The sequence below is a fragment of the Bombus terrestris genome, chromosome 8 (assembly GCF_910591885.1).
Source record: "Bombus terrestris chromosome 8, iyBomTerr1.2, whole genome shotgun sequence".
NCBI lineage: Eukaryota > Metazoa > Arthropoda > Insecta > Hymenoptera > Apidae > Bombus > Bombus terrestris.
In genome coordinates this window covers 6069731-6087904 of record NC_063276.1, presented here as the reverse complement: position 1 = coordinate 6087904, position 18174 = coordinate 6069731, and the positions used below count along the sequence as shown (strand labels likewise).

At 39.5% G+C, this 18174-nt stretch overlaps 1 protein-coding gene across 12 annotated transcripts in view; it reads right to left on the bottom strand.

Moving 5' to 3' along the window:
- LOC100648400 (pleckstrin homology domain-containing family G member 5) overlaps positions 1–18174 on the bottom strand; it is an 84384-nt gene that overhangs the window by 17323 nt on the left and 48887 nt on the right. For all 12 annotated transcript variants that reach the window (XM_048408161.1, XM_048408160.1, XM_048408157.1 and 9 more), the window contains one exon: positions 2635–2880. In XM_048408161.1, the coding sequence (XP_048264118.1) occupies positions 2635–2880 (246 nt within the window). The remainder of the gene's footprint in view (positions 1–2634; positions 2881–18174) is intronic.

Here is an 18174-nt window from a genome sequence, read left to right as displayed (position 1 = left end):
AATCCTCTGTCCAGAAGGGATTAGAGGGAAAGCACCCTCGGCAGAGACACACCGAGTGGCAGGTGTTTGACGGAGATCGGTCGCTTAGCAATTCAAATAGTAGCTAGCAGCGACACGGCCCTGTCTCACTCGTTAGCCGCGATGGAAATAAGACGATAAAATGTCTGGAGAGGCGTTTCGTGAGTCGCGTAATGCCAACGATTACGAGCCATTTACGTTCCCGACGAGTCTCGTTTCGGTCGGCTGGAATTAATTGCCAGCTACCCTCCTCTTCGCCACCCTCTCTCTCTCTCTCTCTCTCTGATCCCTTAATTTTTTCTCTCATATTACTCGAAGGGCAACCAGCGCGTAATTTCATTTACCGGCGTGGAAACTGCCGCCACCCTTGCTTTCAATTTTCTCCTCTGTCCTTTCTACTCGGTCGTGGACCTTCTTTGTCTCATCTGCCCTTCGATTTTTAGGACTCCTTCGTTTGTTTTCAATTTTCGCTGTCTGGATCTTTAATCCGGAATTCTATCAGACTTGGATACGCAGCGCTGAAGCGATTAATTATGAAACTTAATTATAGAACGCGAGCAAAATCACAGTGCTCGGAATGCTATTTATAGGAAACGATGTATGCTTGGCGGAAGAGATAGAGCGAGGCCGTAAATTAGAGTATTTATCAGTGACGTTCGTTTTGTCGTATCTCGTGGAGGCACCCTAAATATCAATAGTCATTTGCGAATTGGAATAAGACATTTCTGTATAATATGAACGTTACAAGGGAAATAGACGATAGGTTACGTTTTACGCGTGTTCTCCTAGATTTTCAAACTTGACGTCCAAACTCACTGAAGTCTAAATCTCATACGGAAGAGATGAAAATGGCAGATATACAAAAGAAACGCGCAGAATGCTAACTGCCGTTTGAATTGCTAGAAGCAAGGTGGACGATACTTTTCTCTCTCTTCTCATTCGTTTCTCATTCGCTCAATTAACTTTACGCTGAATGCCTGCATACGAACAATGGTCGCATCGCGTACATACTTTACAAAAAATCACAAAAAGTCAGAAAATGTTTCGAAAATCGCAGCGCTGTAAACCTACGAGGAACTATTATGAGAAATTCGGAACTTCGGCGGTTCCGCTGTTAACGTCCGAGCGATTTTACGGCCACGCTGTATCGTTATATTTTAGAGGTCGTGCAATTTGTTCCGCCGTAGAGGCTGCGAAACAAGATTCACTGCGTGCTCGTTACGTTTCTGTCGCAATTTCAGTCTTTTCGCTACAGTATATCGCGTCAGCGTTTGGTAATTTAAATAGAACGAATCGGTTTCGGCTATTCGAATTGGCAGCGATTGCCACGAGCGATCACGAGACGCGTTATTTCGTGTAACAAGATCTTTCGTTATTCTGTTCCCGTTTCAACGACGAGCTGGAGATCCGGTGTAAGCGTTGGCGAGCTCGGCTAAAACCTTCAACGGATCGAATTTAAGTCCTTTCGGCTTTCTCACGCTTTTCATTCTCCTTTCACGCCGTACGTCGCCATAATAAATCCTCCAACAGTTCCACCAACTTGTTATTTATGTAGTGACTCGCGGTTTCCTTCTCAACGGATTTACCGAAGCAGACGATTCCTTTCCTTTCGGTGAAACAAACATAAAACGACGATATTCGTGTACTCGAGACACGATAAAAGAGGAAGCGAACCAATGCCGGGGCCGGTGGGTTCAAAAGATTTTTAGCGAGGTCTGATCTTGTCTACGGTTTACTTCGAATGGACTACTTTGAGCTACAGTAGTACGTGTACTCTTATAATCAGACAGTAAGATAAATTTCTTCTCTAGCATGTGTACGGAATTGTTTGCTGTTATTGATCGGTCCGGGAAACAACACCGACGGATCGTAAAGGTTACGTAAGCCCGCGATATCCCTAAAATTAGGACACGTTTTAATTGTTATCTCGTAAATTAGGACTACCTTTGACTCGTATTTTGTATCCGTACTGTCCAGTAATTATCGTTGCTTAATAAACATTCTTCCTCGCAATATTTTCATAACAAAAAGTAGCCATTTAGCTACATGTTTGTGTGTTAAGTAATTAATACAAAGTTTAACAATTCTAATTTGTTACAAACTAAGCACATGACTATGGCATAGACAACAGTAGGCAAAGAAAAAGGATTTAAAATTCTTGCATTAGACATTTTTTAGCATATCGATAACAATCCCCTATTTTCCAGTTCTCTACTTTCAGCATATAGGATATTCTATTTACCTTATTTGGCTGAAATATCTTCGTTATTTCAAGTAATAAGAGAAAATATTAGTTGTGAAAGAAGCAGAGTTCCAGTCTTCCTCAAATTGAAAATGTTTATTTTAAAATACAAAATAATTGGTTTCTCTAGTAATTCATATGTTTAACGAATTTTAAAGTCTTCTCTATGCTACCATCTATGTGTAGAGAAACCATCGTTACCATATTTCATACATATTGCATATTTTCAAGCCTGCAACTTTTATACGTAACATTCTCGTTTATTATTTGGAATAACGAATGAGATAATAGAAATGAACGCGGCTCTGTGCCGCATCAAATTTTCATTGTCCTTATTGACATTTAACGATTCGTTGTTAAACATGTATACGAACCTGTGACCGAGACAGCTTGTGCCGGGTTCGATTCTGGTGCGCTCCCTCGACGGATGACGCCGTGGGTACGAGAAGACGGGGATTACTTTCGACGTTTTGGGGGTGGTGCTGTAATTGCTGAGGTTGGTAATGGTGGTGAAGATGATGGGGTTGCTGTTGCGAGGGACCACCCCCCAGATGGTGCTCCCCCGTATCCAGCATTTTGCTGCCCAGAGCGTCCAGCTGGGTCAACGACCTCGAACGCACCTGCAATCATACAACGTGACATGATCTTTCCATCACTGTCACCGGAGCTCCATCATATTTCATCAAATATTTCAAGCTATTTATCACCGATCGATCCGTTAAAACGTACGAGAAATACAGCATGGAACATGACTGTTGACTCAGGAGCTACGGCTTGAAAGTAGAACACGAGCGTATTCGATATACTTGCTGTAGAAGTAGAATGCGGCCGTTTGTGGCCGGGCAAACAGGAACAGGAAGAACAATATTTGGATTGAGGAAATGAAAATTGGGTCGCGCATGGTACGTCGTAGGAGGATCTCGTTGAAAATATCTTAACAAGGTAGCTGTAGTAAGTCGAGGTTGCATACAAATTGTTTAATAATTAAAGGGTTCGCCAAATCCCCGGCAATCTGGTTTAGGGACGTGGCAAAAAATAAATTCGACGTCGGGGAAATTTTCGTGCCGGCTAACTGGGTCACTGTCGATCGACCGGTTTACCAGTATCGATCATCCTTCTCAAGGGCCATCGTTATCTCGATCTAGCCGGAGCATTCTTCCATGCTTTTATCTAACCCTTTTTGTTCGTTTATCCACTCCGGTTAGACCAGTCTCGACGCGCTGACTTCGTTCGATCGACCTGTTTCGTGGAATTACTGTTGATTCCACCTCGTGGAAAATGGCCTCGAGTCGTTCGCTAAGCTCTGTTCTCTCATACCATTCGCGGCGAACCGCGAACGAAGCGATACAGGGAAGATGTTAATGGTTTTGCGGCATAACGATCCGATATTGATTTCATCCACAGGGAAACGCGAGTACTAAGTGCAGCGCGTACCGTTTCTAACTTCGAAATTACGGTTGAAACGATACCGGTGGCTCATGCTGACCGAATACCATTGACGCTCGTCCTAAAATCGAATAGCACGCTTTAAAACGATATCGATCGCCGAACCATTCTCGCGTTAAGGAAATTGCTGTTATTCCTACTTTATTTTATACTTCATTTTTATGAGAAATCCACTTCCTTTTTCGATCATCGAATCTCCTACGAATTGGTACACGAGCTTGTAATATCGGTAATTCATCCGTTAACCAAAATTAAATACGGCGAGACGGGGTTGTTTGAGTTAGGAGGATATTCAAGCAATTTGGCTTGTAATTTGTCAAATTCGGTTGTAAACAATTACTCTTGACTTATTTGCACAGATTGTAGCGTTTCTAGTCGGTCAATTCGATCTGTAGACTATTGAGATATGTATAATTTTGCGTGCTAGATTAGATTGGCCGCGTAGTAGTGGCATACGTATGTGAATATAAGTATGTGTGTGCGCGGCGTCTTGAAAATCATACGAATGTAATTGTTCCGTTGGCAGTGTGGTATGGAAGATAGTGAGACAAAGTAAGTGCTGAGGCGCGTGCAAATGTGTATCGATGAAGATCCTGGAAATCGCTTATTAAATAAATCTAAAACTAGTTTAATATGAATTCTAAGTGTAACCTTAGTGTTTCTTTACTTTTATTTCGGCAATTAAGATCCACAATTTTCAACAAAGACAATTATTTATTATGCACTTTTGCAACAACCTGCTTCCAATCGGGCGTTAAATGAGGCAACGAAAGGGAAGATCTGGGCATCGATTGATAGACACAGTGTCATTTTTCAAGAATAAAGGAGGACTTTATACATTTCAATAAGGAAGAGATAAAAAATATTCAATATGCATCAAGAATTCACCTTATCTTTCTTTCATGACAAAAACTGAACACTTCAGAAGCTCGGAAAAATGACTCGAAGGAATTCATCGTTGAACTTCATTACTTAACGACATATTAGTTCTATAAAGATACGATACCTTCAAATTTGTCCAACTCTCTAACATATGTATGTATAATATTAAAAAATTGACCTCAATTTGCAGAGATCTGTATCACTTTGCAATAAGGGTGCCATCTAAATGGGGGTCGGCAGATTTACAATATCTCCGGTTAGAATACTCTGCAGATTTCGACTGGGAATTATATATCGTCGAAATTGTATATACGATGCTGTAAATCGAAATCTACCGAATTCGCTATGATTTAGATACAGCGATAAGAGTCGGACGACAGTAGTATATGACGTAGTATGTCAGACGTAAGTAGAGTAGCGTACGTAGGTGTCCGGTTAGGGAAGTGGATCGAGATGATACGTAGTTTGAAGAAGGTATTTTTATCTGTCAAAGGAAGAAAGTATCCAGTCATAAAATTTAAGGAGGGATGCTGTAAGGGAAAATGAAAAATGTATAGCACGTCGTAGGAGGAGCAACCGGAGGCTGAAGAATAGGGAATAAATAAAAGGTTTCCTTATCAAAGATCGAAAAATAGCAACGGTGGAGAAACGGGTTATGGCTTCGCGCGAGCTTTTCATACGAAACCGGTTGTTAAGGTTTGCAACAGTTTTTCACGAATAAGAAGAACAGTCGCTGTAACTGTAAGTCAGACTTGCAATAAATTAATCGAAGATCACGCTAGCAGTATCGCGTTAGTTACCGTCTACGATAGCGCGATTCTGGATAAATCAAGTCACTGATAAACCGATGCACGTTTCTCACGGTGAAAAATTTTCGCTCAGCTGTGTTCATATTTTACCATCTTGCATTCATATTACATACATTCCCGGAGCGCGCGTTTCAAAATTTATTCCGGAATATGAAACATCACGGTAAAAGAACATAAGAAAGAGCTGGGAAGACTCAATTTCTTTCTCGATATCGTACAGTTCGAAAAGTCAGGTTTCACTTATCGTAGTTTTACTACTAAATAACAAACTTTTTACACGATGTCTTTGCCGCATCTTCTATCGAAGAAGAAGAAGAAGAAGAAGAAGATGATGAGGATGATGATGATGTATAATTAATCAGGCTCACTTATGCACTTGCCGAGTAATATCGGAGTAGGTCGAGTAGCTTCAAAAGGCAGGGTAATCAGGCTGTCCGTCGAAATATCCGTCGACGTTTCGACCCTTCGTCTGATCCGCATCAGGATATTCGACATTCAAATATATTCTTGATATCTATTCCATGTTCGCTCTACACATGCAAATTAACGTAAGTCACATTCTGAGTTGATCAACCCTTTGCCAAACTATTCGTCGTCCATGCACGAAAGTTTTGCAAACTTGTGTTTCCAGTAAACTCTGTATCGCGTGAGTTTCTCAAATTTTTACATCGTACAAGAAAAATAGAAAAAAAAGAAAGAAAAAAGGAGAACATGAAGAATATCGCGGTGGTAATAATCTGGACGTTTTCTGACGTGAACGTTTCTCAAAGTAACGGACGAGACAAAAGTTACTGCAAGATCCGGAAAGTTACGATGAGCCCATATTACGAAACGTTAGTTGGAGGGTGAAGAACGTAAGGGGAAATGGGCATTCTGGTCAGACATATATTACAAGTAACGGGACGGGTATTACATCCGCTTGTAACTTGTGACATGTTGTCTCAAAACTTGTTTCATAGATTACTTCAAAGCAGCTCCTAGGCACTTTAATAAAAGCGGGACGATTTTTAGATCGTGAAAAAATATAAAGTCGTCTGGCATAGCATATTTAGAAAAATATTACAGTGTCAGTGATGTCTTAAAGTAGGTAGCTTCGTATATAGTCTGACGAGCATATATTCGTAAAGTGTTTTATAAGCTCTATGGCAATTCGGTATCGAGCGGGTCCCAAGTGAAAAATAAGATGGTTTACCATGCCTCCTAAGTAAAGATCGTTTGCCTGGAAAGTTTGCGATATAATTCAATAAAGACGCCAATTTTTTGTTTAAACGAGTTTTATTAATTTCATTCTCTGTGCTCGAAAACTTTTTAAAATTAAACATAACTTCAGTTCGTTGCTTCATCGCGCCGAGGATAAAAATTTCACTAAATTAAAACGTTCACTACGTGTCACAAGCGGAATAAATCTCGAACATAAAATGGTGGTAGCTTATTAAAATCTGAAAGAAATTTGCTTCATGCACGACGGCATAAAGAACACGATTAGTATTTAACAAATTATTATTCTCAGCAAACTTCCTGAGCAAACCGTGTATATGCGTGTAATGAAAATTTGTTGTCCGTTTTATGAAAAATATTACATTTTTCTACCTTTTCGACTTGTTTACTTACATTTTTCGTTTTCGCGTTGCCCGCACTTTGTTCTCGTTTACTTGAAAATTGCATTCTCATTTTCCTTTCCTCCGACGTTATTTTTTTCATACCAGCGATGGCACAAATCATAGTTTGGAATTTCTACACCTCACAAACATTTTCCTATATATTTTTACGAACCATTCTTCTTTCTGACACTATTCATCGGACAAGTTGCATTAACGTTGAAGCGGAAAAGTAGAGAGAGATGGGAAAAATGGAAAAATAGGTGGACGACTTTGTGCAGCTTTTTTTTCTAATAGATTACGCACCCGTGTATTGAATCCCGACCTAGTTTCTACATATTGGGCGTCCGTGGAAAAAATATACGGCTCGTTTTTCAAAAGGATCGCTTAACGTTTTTTTTTCCGCGTCTCTTTTGTCGCGACTACCAATTTCACATCACTCGTGCGTGTCCCTCGTTGTTTTTCCTGCCACTGCCGTTAATCTTTGCGCATTCCTACGACACGTTCAATTTCCGAAACCTATTACATTCGTAGTCATAGGCCAAAGCTTGCTAAACGTTCTGTAATTAATATCGTGGGCACTCGTTGGTAAACGAAACACTGGTGCACTTCATAAATCTCTTTTTAGAAGTAAAAATCGAACAGGGAAGCAGGTGGAGACTTAATGGTTTTTAAAAGACACCCTTTGTGCTGTTACCATTTTTTGGAGTACAGCAGTTGTCGTTGAATAGAAAAATATGGACCCGGCCGAAACTTGTCCCGTACATGCAAAATACAGGTTGCTGTATGCAACCAAATGTCGCACAGTGTTTTAAACTACAGCTGTCTGTCCACGAAATTGTTGGAATTTCTAGCATTTTGTATCATTTAATTTCAGATCTCTTTTAAAATTTCAAAATCTTCTGAAATGTTATTTACCTATGAAAACTGTTTAAATACGATAACGCGTTTACTTTTTTCGCATTTGGTTCTTTGGTTTCTGTAAAAGATCAAATATTACTTTCTGTCATCTTCTCTACGATTTTATGTTAAAATCCTACAATTAACTGAAGCAATTATCGTACTTAAACTATATCTGTAAACTATTTATGGACCATACGCAGTAAGAGGGTAAATGTACATAAAAAAAAAAGTATAGTAACTTGAGTAATTACTCTTCGGAACGTCTTGACTTTTTCACTGGAGGAAGGTCGTTTTAATACACCGCGTGTCCTCGAGTCGTCGCCTTAGTCGAAGAGAAATGGCTGGAAAACACCCTTCAGCTCCGGCTAACATTGCGAACCGCATAGTCAGTTTCGCCTGCCGCATTTCAATCTTGTTTTTCCAATTCCCGAAATGCTCTCCGTGCGAATCGACGAAAGATCGAGCTATCCTTCTTTCGTCCAAACCGGGAAGAGAATTCTGAGAACGAGGAGAAATGGCGACGCAAATGTAACAAACGCTTAAACAATTAATCAGAGAGGCGCGACACGGCCGACAGTGGCGCGAGGTCGCGAGATTCCATCCCTTTCAGAGCTGTACGCCGCGTATCACTCATCATGCGTGTCATTTTCCACCTGCTCGAAGCGACGCGATACAATTACCACGTCCCCTATCCGCGCAAACAAATGAAACGGCCAGTCATTAGTGGGTAATAAATGACAGAGACCGAAGCGACCCAGAGAATTTCATTACACGGATTCTTGCTCCGACTGTTCCCATTTAGGTTCTCGCGTGAAAATTCACCTCCGTGGATGAAACGGGCGGGACGAGGTGAGATATGGAAAGTCGACGAGTAAAAGTAAATTCCACGAAAGTAGCAGAGATAAAGAATACGATGCTGGAAAGGAAAAAGCACGCGACGGCGAGCGAACGATGACAGGAACGAACTGGTCTTAGCTGATGGGTCATTTCTAAAAGCGGACGAGCTGAGGAGAAATAAGAACGAGATGCAAGAACGAGATGCAGCCCGAAAGTCAAATCGCTCAGAAATAAATACCGTGTAGCGTCTATGCAATATCTTCTTTTCTTCTCTTTTCTTTTTTTTCTTGGCACGTTGATTTACGCCACTTACGGAACAAAAAGACGAGAACCAACGAGTGAATGACGATAATACAGCGATTCTTTCGATAGACAATTTCCAAGAGCGAATGAAGCCAAAAGAAGTGACTGAGATTGAATCAGAAGAGTGAAATGTCTTAGAAAGCATTGTGGTTATCTGTGCAGCGTTCTCTTATCTTTTTTGTTGCTTATTTATTTATTTATCTCGTGGAACGTCGCCTGGGTCGCGTAGTCTATTTATCACAGAACAGAAATACAAATTCCATAGCGATTCAGCTGCGAGTTTCGCGCGAAATATATGTGTTCTTGAATGAAATATGATGTATTAAAGTCCCTGTCCTTTTTGACACGTTTTTCACGCAGCACACGTGTAATTTCGGCCGCGATTTCGCTCGACGTCGTTCGATAACGCATTTTTTCCTTTTAGTCCCGCGTCGAATTTATCCCAATCCGAGAACTTCCGCTGACGTGCGTACGCATGCGGGAACGCACAGGTGTGGGCGAGAATGTAAAATTGATTAAAATGTATTGGTTTGATGAAATTTGTCCCATTCGATGAGTATCGCCGGACGAAAATTGAAACGATCCAGCAACCAAGTTTAATATTAATTGCTTGCGTTTTATGGGACTCGTTCTAAATAATTCGCGTAGAAGTTCACGTACGCGTAGTGTGCAATCAGAGTCGCGTAACATATTGAAAACGGCAGTTTAGAAAATGTAAACGGAACGACAGAATTTCAGATTCATTAAAATTCCAGAGGTGTGCAGTGGGATATGTTGCAAAAACACTGCTGCGAATAAATGTTTTAGCGAGAAGTATCTATTATAATAAAATTCTCTGTAACGAAAGGAGGGATTTTTATTTCCAGAAATATTACTTATTGTGTAATGCACCAGCTGGAATTGCTTTTTCTTCTGTTTTATCAAGGCATTGGTTTCATTTTCGCCTTTATTCACGAAACTATTTACCAGACTTAAACTTCCATTAAGTTTCCCTCAAAATTTCTCCGTTTCCTTATGAGCTTGTAATTCTTTTTGTTCTTTTGAAGGCAATATACTTTTACTGTCTGTTTCACTTTGAATTAATAGTTTATTACGAACAATGAAAGAACAGATAAACGAAACGAATCTCTTTTGCATGTATATGTATTTAACCATTACGAAGTGTAAAGTTGTATATCTTTCATTTGAAAGACTATACCGTAAAAAAGACTAAACGAGCCATTGCCAATAAATTTTATCTGTTATTTATTACAATATCGTTAAAAGAAAGTTCATAAATCTATTATTCGCCGCGTATTTAATATTAACATTTACAATAGGTGAAAGTTAGATTGTGTACATTGAAAACTAACTTCAGCTTAGGCTATGGCTTTGAAACAAATTTGCCCAAAAATACGTAACGTATAACGATATACATTATAACAAGCTGATGCTATAACAAGTGTTTCAAAACCAATTTACTACTCTAACATACTTTAGCGTATTTTGAAAATTAAAATCCTAAGACATTAACCAAATACTTGATCCGCTATTAACGCTCCTACAAATAGCTTAGCGGCATTTAAAAATCTATTTATATCTGCATTCAGATTGCGTCGGCTGTTCGGTTAATTCCGCTTTAATTATGATGCTTAAAATACAGCCCGTAATGGTGGATGATCTATTGGAAAATAACTAGCCGCGAATGTCAGGAATCCCGACTTTTCTTCGCTGGGTCTATCTGCGTCGTTTCCTCGATACTCACCAGGGATCACCGAGAACGAGTCGATCCCGTCGACAAATAAAATTTCCACGAGCAGAAAGGAAAGGAGAGATCGCAGAGGGAAGCTCGCTTGGATAAATCTGTAAATTTGGCGGCGACAGAGGCTACCGTTACCGATTCCCCCGGAAACGGGGAAACTTGTTACGACGTTCAATGAACGTCTCGACGAATCGTCTCTGTTAAACGCCTGAGGATCCAGATATTACCGGCCACTCGACCTTTGCACAATTTCTCACAGAGATGCGCGCTTGTAAATCGTTTCTGATTTCCAGCAAAACGAAACTTTCCATTCCACTTTGCCGATAAATGGAAAAATCCGCGACCTGTAGAAGGGATCCGTGAGCTTTCTGCGCGTCATACTTCTGTATCTACGTATTATACCTCCATTTCATGTTTTTGGAACGTTGGTAGTCGAGGAGCAGCGATATGGGAGAATCGTTATGATGTGTGATTTATCGTTGCAATTTTGTGCACAAAGGTTTGTTTAAAATATTAAAAGTGAACAGCAAACGAGATTGAGTATTCAATGCGTCATCTTCTCTTATGGATCCTTTTCGTTCAGTTGATAATAGAACAGTGTTAACGAGAAAAGGTGTTTGGTTATATGCAAACTATACGAAAGGTATGTAACATTAATCATCGAACGTTTTTCCTCACGATCTCGTGGGAAGCGTCGTCCCTCCACCTTTATCAGCATACAATCGCAATTTTGCAAACTTCTCGTTCCATTTCATTGAAAATTTATAATGTTCGCGAAACTCGTTATAATGAAATTTTTGGGGTGAGATTGAAATTTATAAATTTCGCAATTATATCGTTGATTGCTCGTTTTTCGAGTTATGCCGTAGCATGGGACCAATTTTCACACAACGAAGTGGTAATGAGCGGCCGCCGCGATTAAATCTCGAGATTCCTATCGACTGTTAGCCAACGATTTAACGCAAAATTTTCTGGCCAGGCGCCGTACGAATATATTCGAATATGGGCTTAATTGATTGATTGTATAGTGAACGATTAGGTGATGGCAACGAGGCCAGCTGCTAAATTGACATTTCCTCGATGTCGATGAATGAAAAGCATTGTTTGCCAGCGTAGAGCCGTTAGCCGACAGCAACCAGGCCAGTTCGGACTTTTATCGGAGTCATCGGCGCTAATTAAATTACGAAAACTCAGTGAAATTCTCCCCGTTTTAATGCTTGGTCCTCCCTAAATTTCACTGCGAATTCACGTAATCTCCCTTGATAATTCCATTTATCGCGCGATTATTTCGCGATAATGGCTTTTTGATGGTTTTATGCGAGGATTAACTTTCGATAACTCGCAGACGAAACTATCGCGATCACATTGTATTTCATTCCGTCCGAAGCGTTACTGGATCGTGAATTGAATACTACATTCGTTTGCATGATGCTTTCAAGGCTCGTTACACATCCGTTGCACGTACCTTATCGTCCATAAATATTCGATTTTACTATTCACTATATTATACATGTTTTCGATTTTACTATTTACCGTAGTGTATAGGTTTAACGTTTAAATATCATCCCTTCCATTATCGTCGAAAGTTTTCCCATTAGTTTGAAAGTATCTCCTTAACGTAGCTTACGAGTAAAAAATAAAGAAGATCCAAAAGACCAAGAGCTCGTCACCTAACAAAATAGATGATCCGATAAGGTTTCGCATTTACAAACTTTATCACCGTCTACTGATATTACAAAATCAATTTCATTGTTCAGAATATAATTTTATGCATAGCTATGCTGATTACGTAGAATGAAACGATCATAGCTCGATTTATCCGTAATTTTGCAATTAAAATACATTTGATCGAGCAGAAACGATTGTCGGGATAGTTTCAGAGGGTAGCACACACAGAAGTAAATTCATGTAAATTCGCAATTCTATTAAGTCGACACGCTTTTTTTCGTGATGCCTCGCCTAAGCCGGATTAAAGTCTATCGTGGCGTTGTACCATGGCGTGAAACACAGCGAATAATTCATCGCACGCGCATCGTGCATTAATTACCCGTGATTACGGAAACAAAGGCTCGCGGAAGCCATCCTTAATCGTGTAGCAGTGTTAACCTCGTTTACGCCGTCGAAGACGCTCGTTCACCGCATCACGATACTCGTTTAAACGATCCAAAGCTTCGAGACTAACTTTTCCCCGTTAACGGTTTCCGCATGTAGAGCGTGAACGCAAAAGTTAAAGCGGAAAGTTGATCGATAATATAGAACGATATAAGGATAGGCACGTAGGCAGCGAGTTCTATCTAGCGTGAGTCGCAACACTAAGCTATCGTGAGCCGACGTGAATCACGATACTAAGTCATCACAGATCACCGTAGATTACTATGCTATTACGTGGTAACACGAGTCACAGGATCGATACGAAGAAATCATCGTTGGAATTAGTACGTGGGTCACGTTATCGAATTAATGTGGGATAATGGCAGATTTTGGTATTGGATCGGCAAAACGATACGTATAATGGAAGAATAATGCTAAAATTTGTCGATGCGAGGCAAATTTTACAAACTAAAATTGTTTCAAATTGCTGTGTATCTTTTAGATCGCTGTATACCCTTTAGATCGGTGTACTTTATTTTTTGGAGGATGCTCGTTATGTGTGTCACGGTCACGGAATAATTGATCTCTCTGAATAACCACGTACCGAGAAGGGCTTAATTTATGTTGCACAAGCGTCTGATGTTCTTTATTCCTAGGCTGAAAAAAAAAACAAACGGCCATTCCGGGAACATAAAGCTACACGTGTTTCTATAATAATATCGCAGTAATTAATCGTAGACGATAAATAAATAATTAACTTAAATCGAACAGTTCTGAAAACTTTTACGATACTCAATTTCTCAAAACAATTTATTTAAAATCCTGGCACTTCACCTTCCATCGCTAGCGAATCAAAATGACGAGACAACCATGAGACACTGATATAAACCACGATCAATCTACATACGTTGCAACTAACCGTCGGAGTTGATACATGCATCGCAATGTTTCAGCCTATGTAGGCCGCTTTAAAGGTTTCACGCGCACAACACAATATCAAGCGCAGCCAAATTTCCACGCAACACCGTATATTTCAGTCTATTCTGGTCCAGTGATATAACGCATATTTATATCGCGCGTGACCAGTGAAGATATAAGAAATTTCTATTACACAACATTATACGAGGAAAGCAAACCAGGGTCAGTTTAGCGAATTTGGATAGTCGAATATGGATTATACCGTTGGGTCATAGAGCGTCGCCACTTGGCTCGATGGGTCATCCGAGTGGACTGTCATAGCTAATATGGATTAGGGTTCTAAGCTTCCGTAGAGAGACGTGGGTCACGAGATTGGATACGTGCGCGTGTCGTGCAAATAGAATAAGCACGTGCGTTGTCAGACCGTAGCGATAAGTGAGCCGTTCGTCCCAACAGCGAAATGTGTATAGGCGCTGTTGTATGCATTAAAAGGAAACCGAGACTATGGCGCAAGGTGCTGATGATATTCATCGGGCTATGCGAAGCGGATAGCGAGAACATCAACAGCGGGAATGGCACCGATAAACAGACAATAACGGAAACTTTACGGCGACAAGAATTTGGCGAAACGACGCGCAACGAACCAGCTCTCTAGCTAATGACCCGCAATGAAGTAAATTCCCCTGTGACTCGAGTGTCATTAACGCTTCTGTCGTTTCGTCTGCGAGAAGTTTACTTTATGAATCGCTCTATACGCTGTCCAACGACAGGGAAAACGATAACGAAGTGTGTCTAACGGGTTTTCTCGTTGATCATAAAACGAAAGAATCTCTCTATCTCTCTATTTTCTTTTTCTTTGTTCGTTACGTCCCTAGTCTCGTTCTTTCGTTGATGCAATCGATGTCGATCGATGATTATACATTTAATGGAAGATTATTTAGCCAGAATGATAGTATATATCTATACACCGCATCACACGATTGAAGATCAAAGGAAGGAAATATGATATGTACATTTTTCTCATGTTTTTTATTTTAAACGTTACCTTAACTGTTTGATTTTACCAACGTGTAATCAGATTTCTTTCTCGTTATCTTGCAACATTGTACCTGTATAAGAATTGAAAATCGTAGAATGGTTTCGTAAATTATGACGCGCAGTGTGCAAAGAAATTAGAATGAAAGATATGTGAGAAAAAATATACCATGCAAGAAGGAAAACGAGGTTTTATCTCTGTAATTAAATCTGAAAATCGTATCATTTTAAGCCTGCAAAGTTTCCATGTGAAATTATATCGGTGATTTGTATCGTTCTGATAATTTCTACCGTTAATTACGGTTAAAATTGTGCTAGCAATAGAGTACTTTGTGGCATGAAATTTAAGCCTTTATCCGTATAATCGACTTCAATCGATAACTATTCATTCGACAGATTATTCGTAAAACGTATTACTAGGAAACTGATGGCAGTGTATTCACAGTACAACCGTGTCATTTAATTACGGCCAAGTTTGCGGTAGTAGAGGAGTACCCTGAAGCTTAAAGTCCTTCGAGTGTAAGCGTTCTTCTCCTACCTCTCCTACCACTGTCGTAACGAGTAAACAGCTAATAGTCCTTTCTTACTACGTAATCGCATGTTGATTTATACCACTTAACTAGCAGGTGGCTAGCCAGATCCAACCACCGGGGTACTATAACCAATAACACGTAACGAGTTTATAAATTCGCCATAATGGTTACTACCGTTCTTGTCAATTAAATTTTACTGTCTTCATTCTCGCCAGCGCAGTTTCTATTCGTTTAATAATTTCGATGTCGATCGTTGTTTCGCTTGTACGTCGTGTTTATCGGAAAACACGTCGCTTGGTTTCTTTGTTTCTTCTCGTGTCACTTAGCAAGAAAAAACAACACGGGACAAAAGAAAAACGGGCCACGCGGAATTGAAGGGCAGTCTCGCGTCATTAACGTTTTGCTGTTTTAACGATAACGGTTGACATTAAGTAGTCACGTGGTATTTTATCGTGCTGCTCTTCCTTCTGCAAGACTTCTATCACCCGCTGACCCGCAAACAACCACTCCGCCGACGCTGCATCCACAGACAATGCCGGGAAAGCACAATGCGGCTTCTCGTGTCACACAGAGCAGCCAGACTTCCAAGTTTCTTACCTCTTCGGTCGTGCCAATTTTGCGGAGTGAGGCCAGAATTTTCATTAACTTTCACGGAAAATACGGGGCTTCTGTAACTTTCTTCGAGTTTTCTTAGAATTCCACTTGTCATCAGACGGCGTACATTTTACGCAAATTGGTATTTTTACGAATATAATTAAAAAGATGGAACTAATCAGAAGACTGTTTCATTTATTCGATATTGTAAAAAGTATGTTCTAGATATTTCATATACTTTTGCGTATTACGAACTCGTCGTACATCTGTATATTTTTAAACAAATGCATAAAAATCCGTAGTCTATACATCACGCTTCGAACGTTTCAAGAATTCCAAGTTACTTCGTGTTGGTCTTATCATCATGTTCCCAGTGATTTTTCTGTTGATTACTTTTGGAAGAGGGTATGGAGATACAATTACAGGGTCCCGAATGATTCTACAAGGCACCAGACAGGAATATTACAGAGCCTAAAGAGGTACACCGAGCCGACAATTTGATTAAATCCTAATCTCCTGACAGCTGCTATCGAGATCCGGCAACTTTATGTCGTACGGTAATCTCGGCATTTCGATTATTAATATTTCTAAGTACTATGGAGTGCGTTAATTGCTGTTGTATGCGAAATAATAAAATTGTAACGTGTAAACATGATATATATTATTTTGATCGCACGAAGATACAGAAGAATCATCACACTTTTTTATTTTTTACGGGAAAGCAATTTTAAAATTCAGTACGTTATAATTCTAGTATATTCGGTTTTGTGGTATCAGAAAATTTTGTGGAAATCCAACTAAACGGGATTTGGATGATAGCATTAGGTGCGATAGAATAAGAATCCGATTAAAATACAATACTCTTAATGTAACGTTGTTTTATCAAAAAACAATGCCTTTCATATTGAAAATTTCTGGATGTTTCTGTTTATTTATTATACTTTATAACTAATTTATTTTAATGTTGTATTTTATTATTTGACAAATATTCAATATACACAACCCTCCTACATGAAATATGAAGCAGCACAATTGATTGCCAGAAACGACACGAATTTTCCGAACCGCCTAATAATTTGAATAATGATGGATAAATAGGGAAATAATGATCGAAGCTTATTAATATACGCTTATATTTTCATGTTAATATATCGACTGATTAATTAATTTAAAACTCATTACTTACAGTAGAAATATCCCGTCGATAAAATATCGAAGTACAATTTGTCAGTAAGAGAGATTTTTGTATTTTAATCTACGTTCAAATTTCTCTGATTATTCCAAGCTATCAGAATAATGATGTATATGCAAATATCGGAGGACTGAGAATTATAGCGGTGCCAGTCAATTTACCGCTACTTTTCGTGAAACAATATTCCGAGTTTATTATCATAAAGGGTCCATTATATTTTTCATGCCATTTCAATCATTTCCTCGTTTTCGCTACTAACAATATTTTTTCACTCCTTTGTTATTATATTAGGCAAATGGTGTTTCGTAATTGTGCCGTGGGATTTTACGCATATTCGTAATTTTCAGAATATAATTAAACAAATAGAGTCCCGGTAAACAATTCTTTTACCACCAATATATCCCTACTGTAGAAATCACTATATTTTGTACGCTTTATATATATTTCATATTACATGCGTTTTGTGCAATTTTACACTTACAACGAGTTTGATTATTTTGTTGGAACCTCAAGATTGAATCTTAAAAAGTCGGAACTTGAAACAATCCCATCTTACTACATTATCAAACCAGACAATTCGCTTTTTCACAAACCGAAGAGAATCGGACATTACCCGGTCATGGTTTTATCGTTCAACTGAAGACTCCGAGATAAACGAAGACGTTTTACATTGTCGAAATTACATCTCGATAATACGCGAAGGGATTAGTTAATACAAGGTTGAGCCGCAATTGACCGTGGACATACAATGGGGTGGAAAAGAGTATTTTTCATCGTTCCCCACGTTCCATAACCGTCCCTCGTTTATCTTCCGTGCCCTCGAATCGGCCAAGATTGGCGCTGAAGGATACGTCAATATAGCGTAATCTGGTTAAACATTCTAAGCCCGAAGAAAAGAAGATGACGAGGACGACAATGGCGCTACATCCCCCTTGTACTTTTTCTTCCTCCCTTTCTTTTCGTCGTTTGCGATATTCGATCGCCACCGAAGCTACGATCGAAAGAGTCGAGAAACCCTCCAGATGACGAATC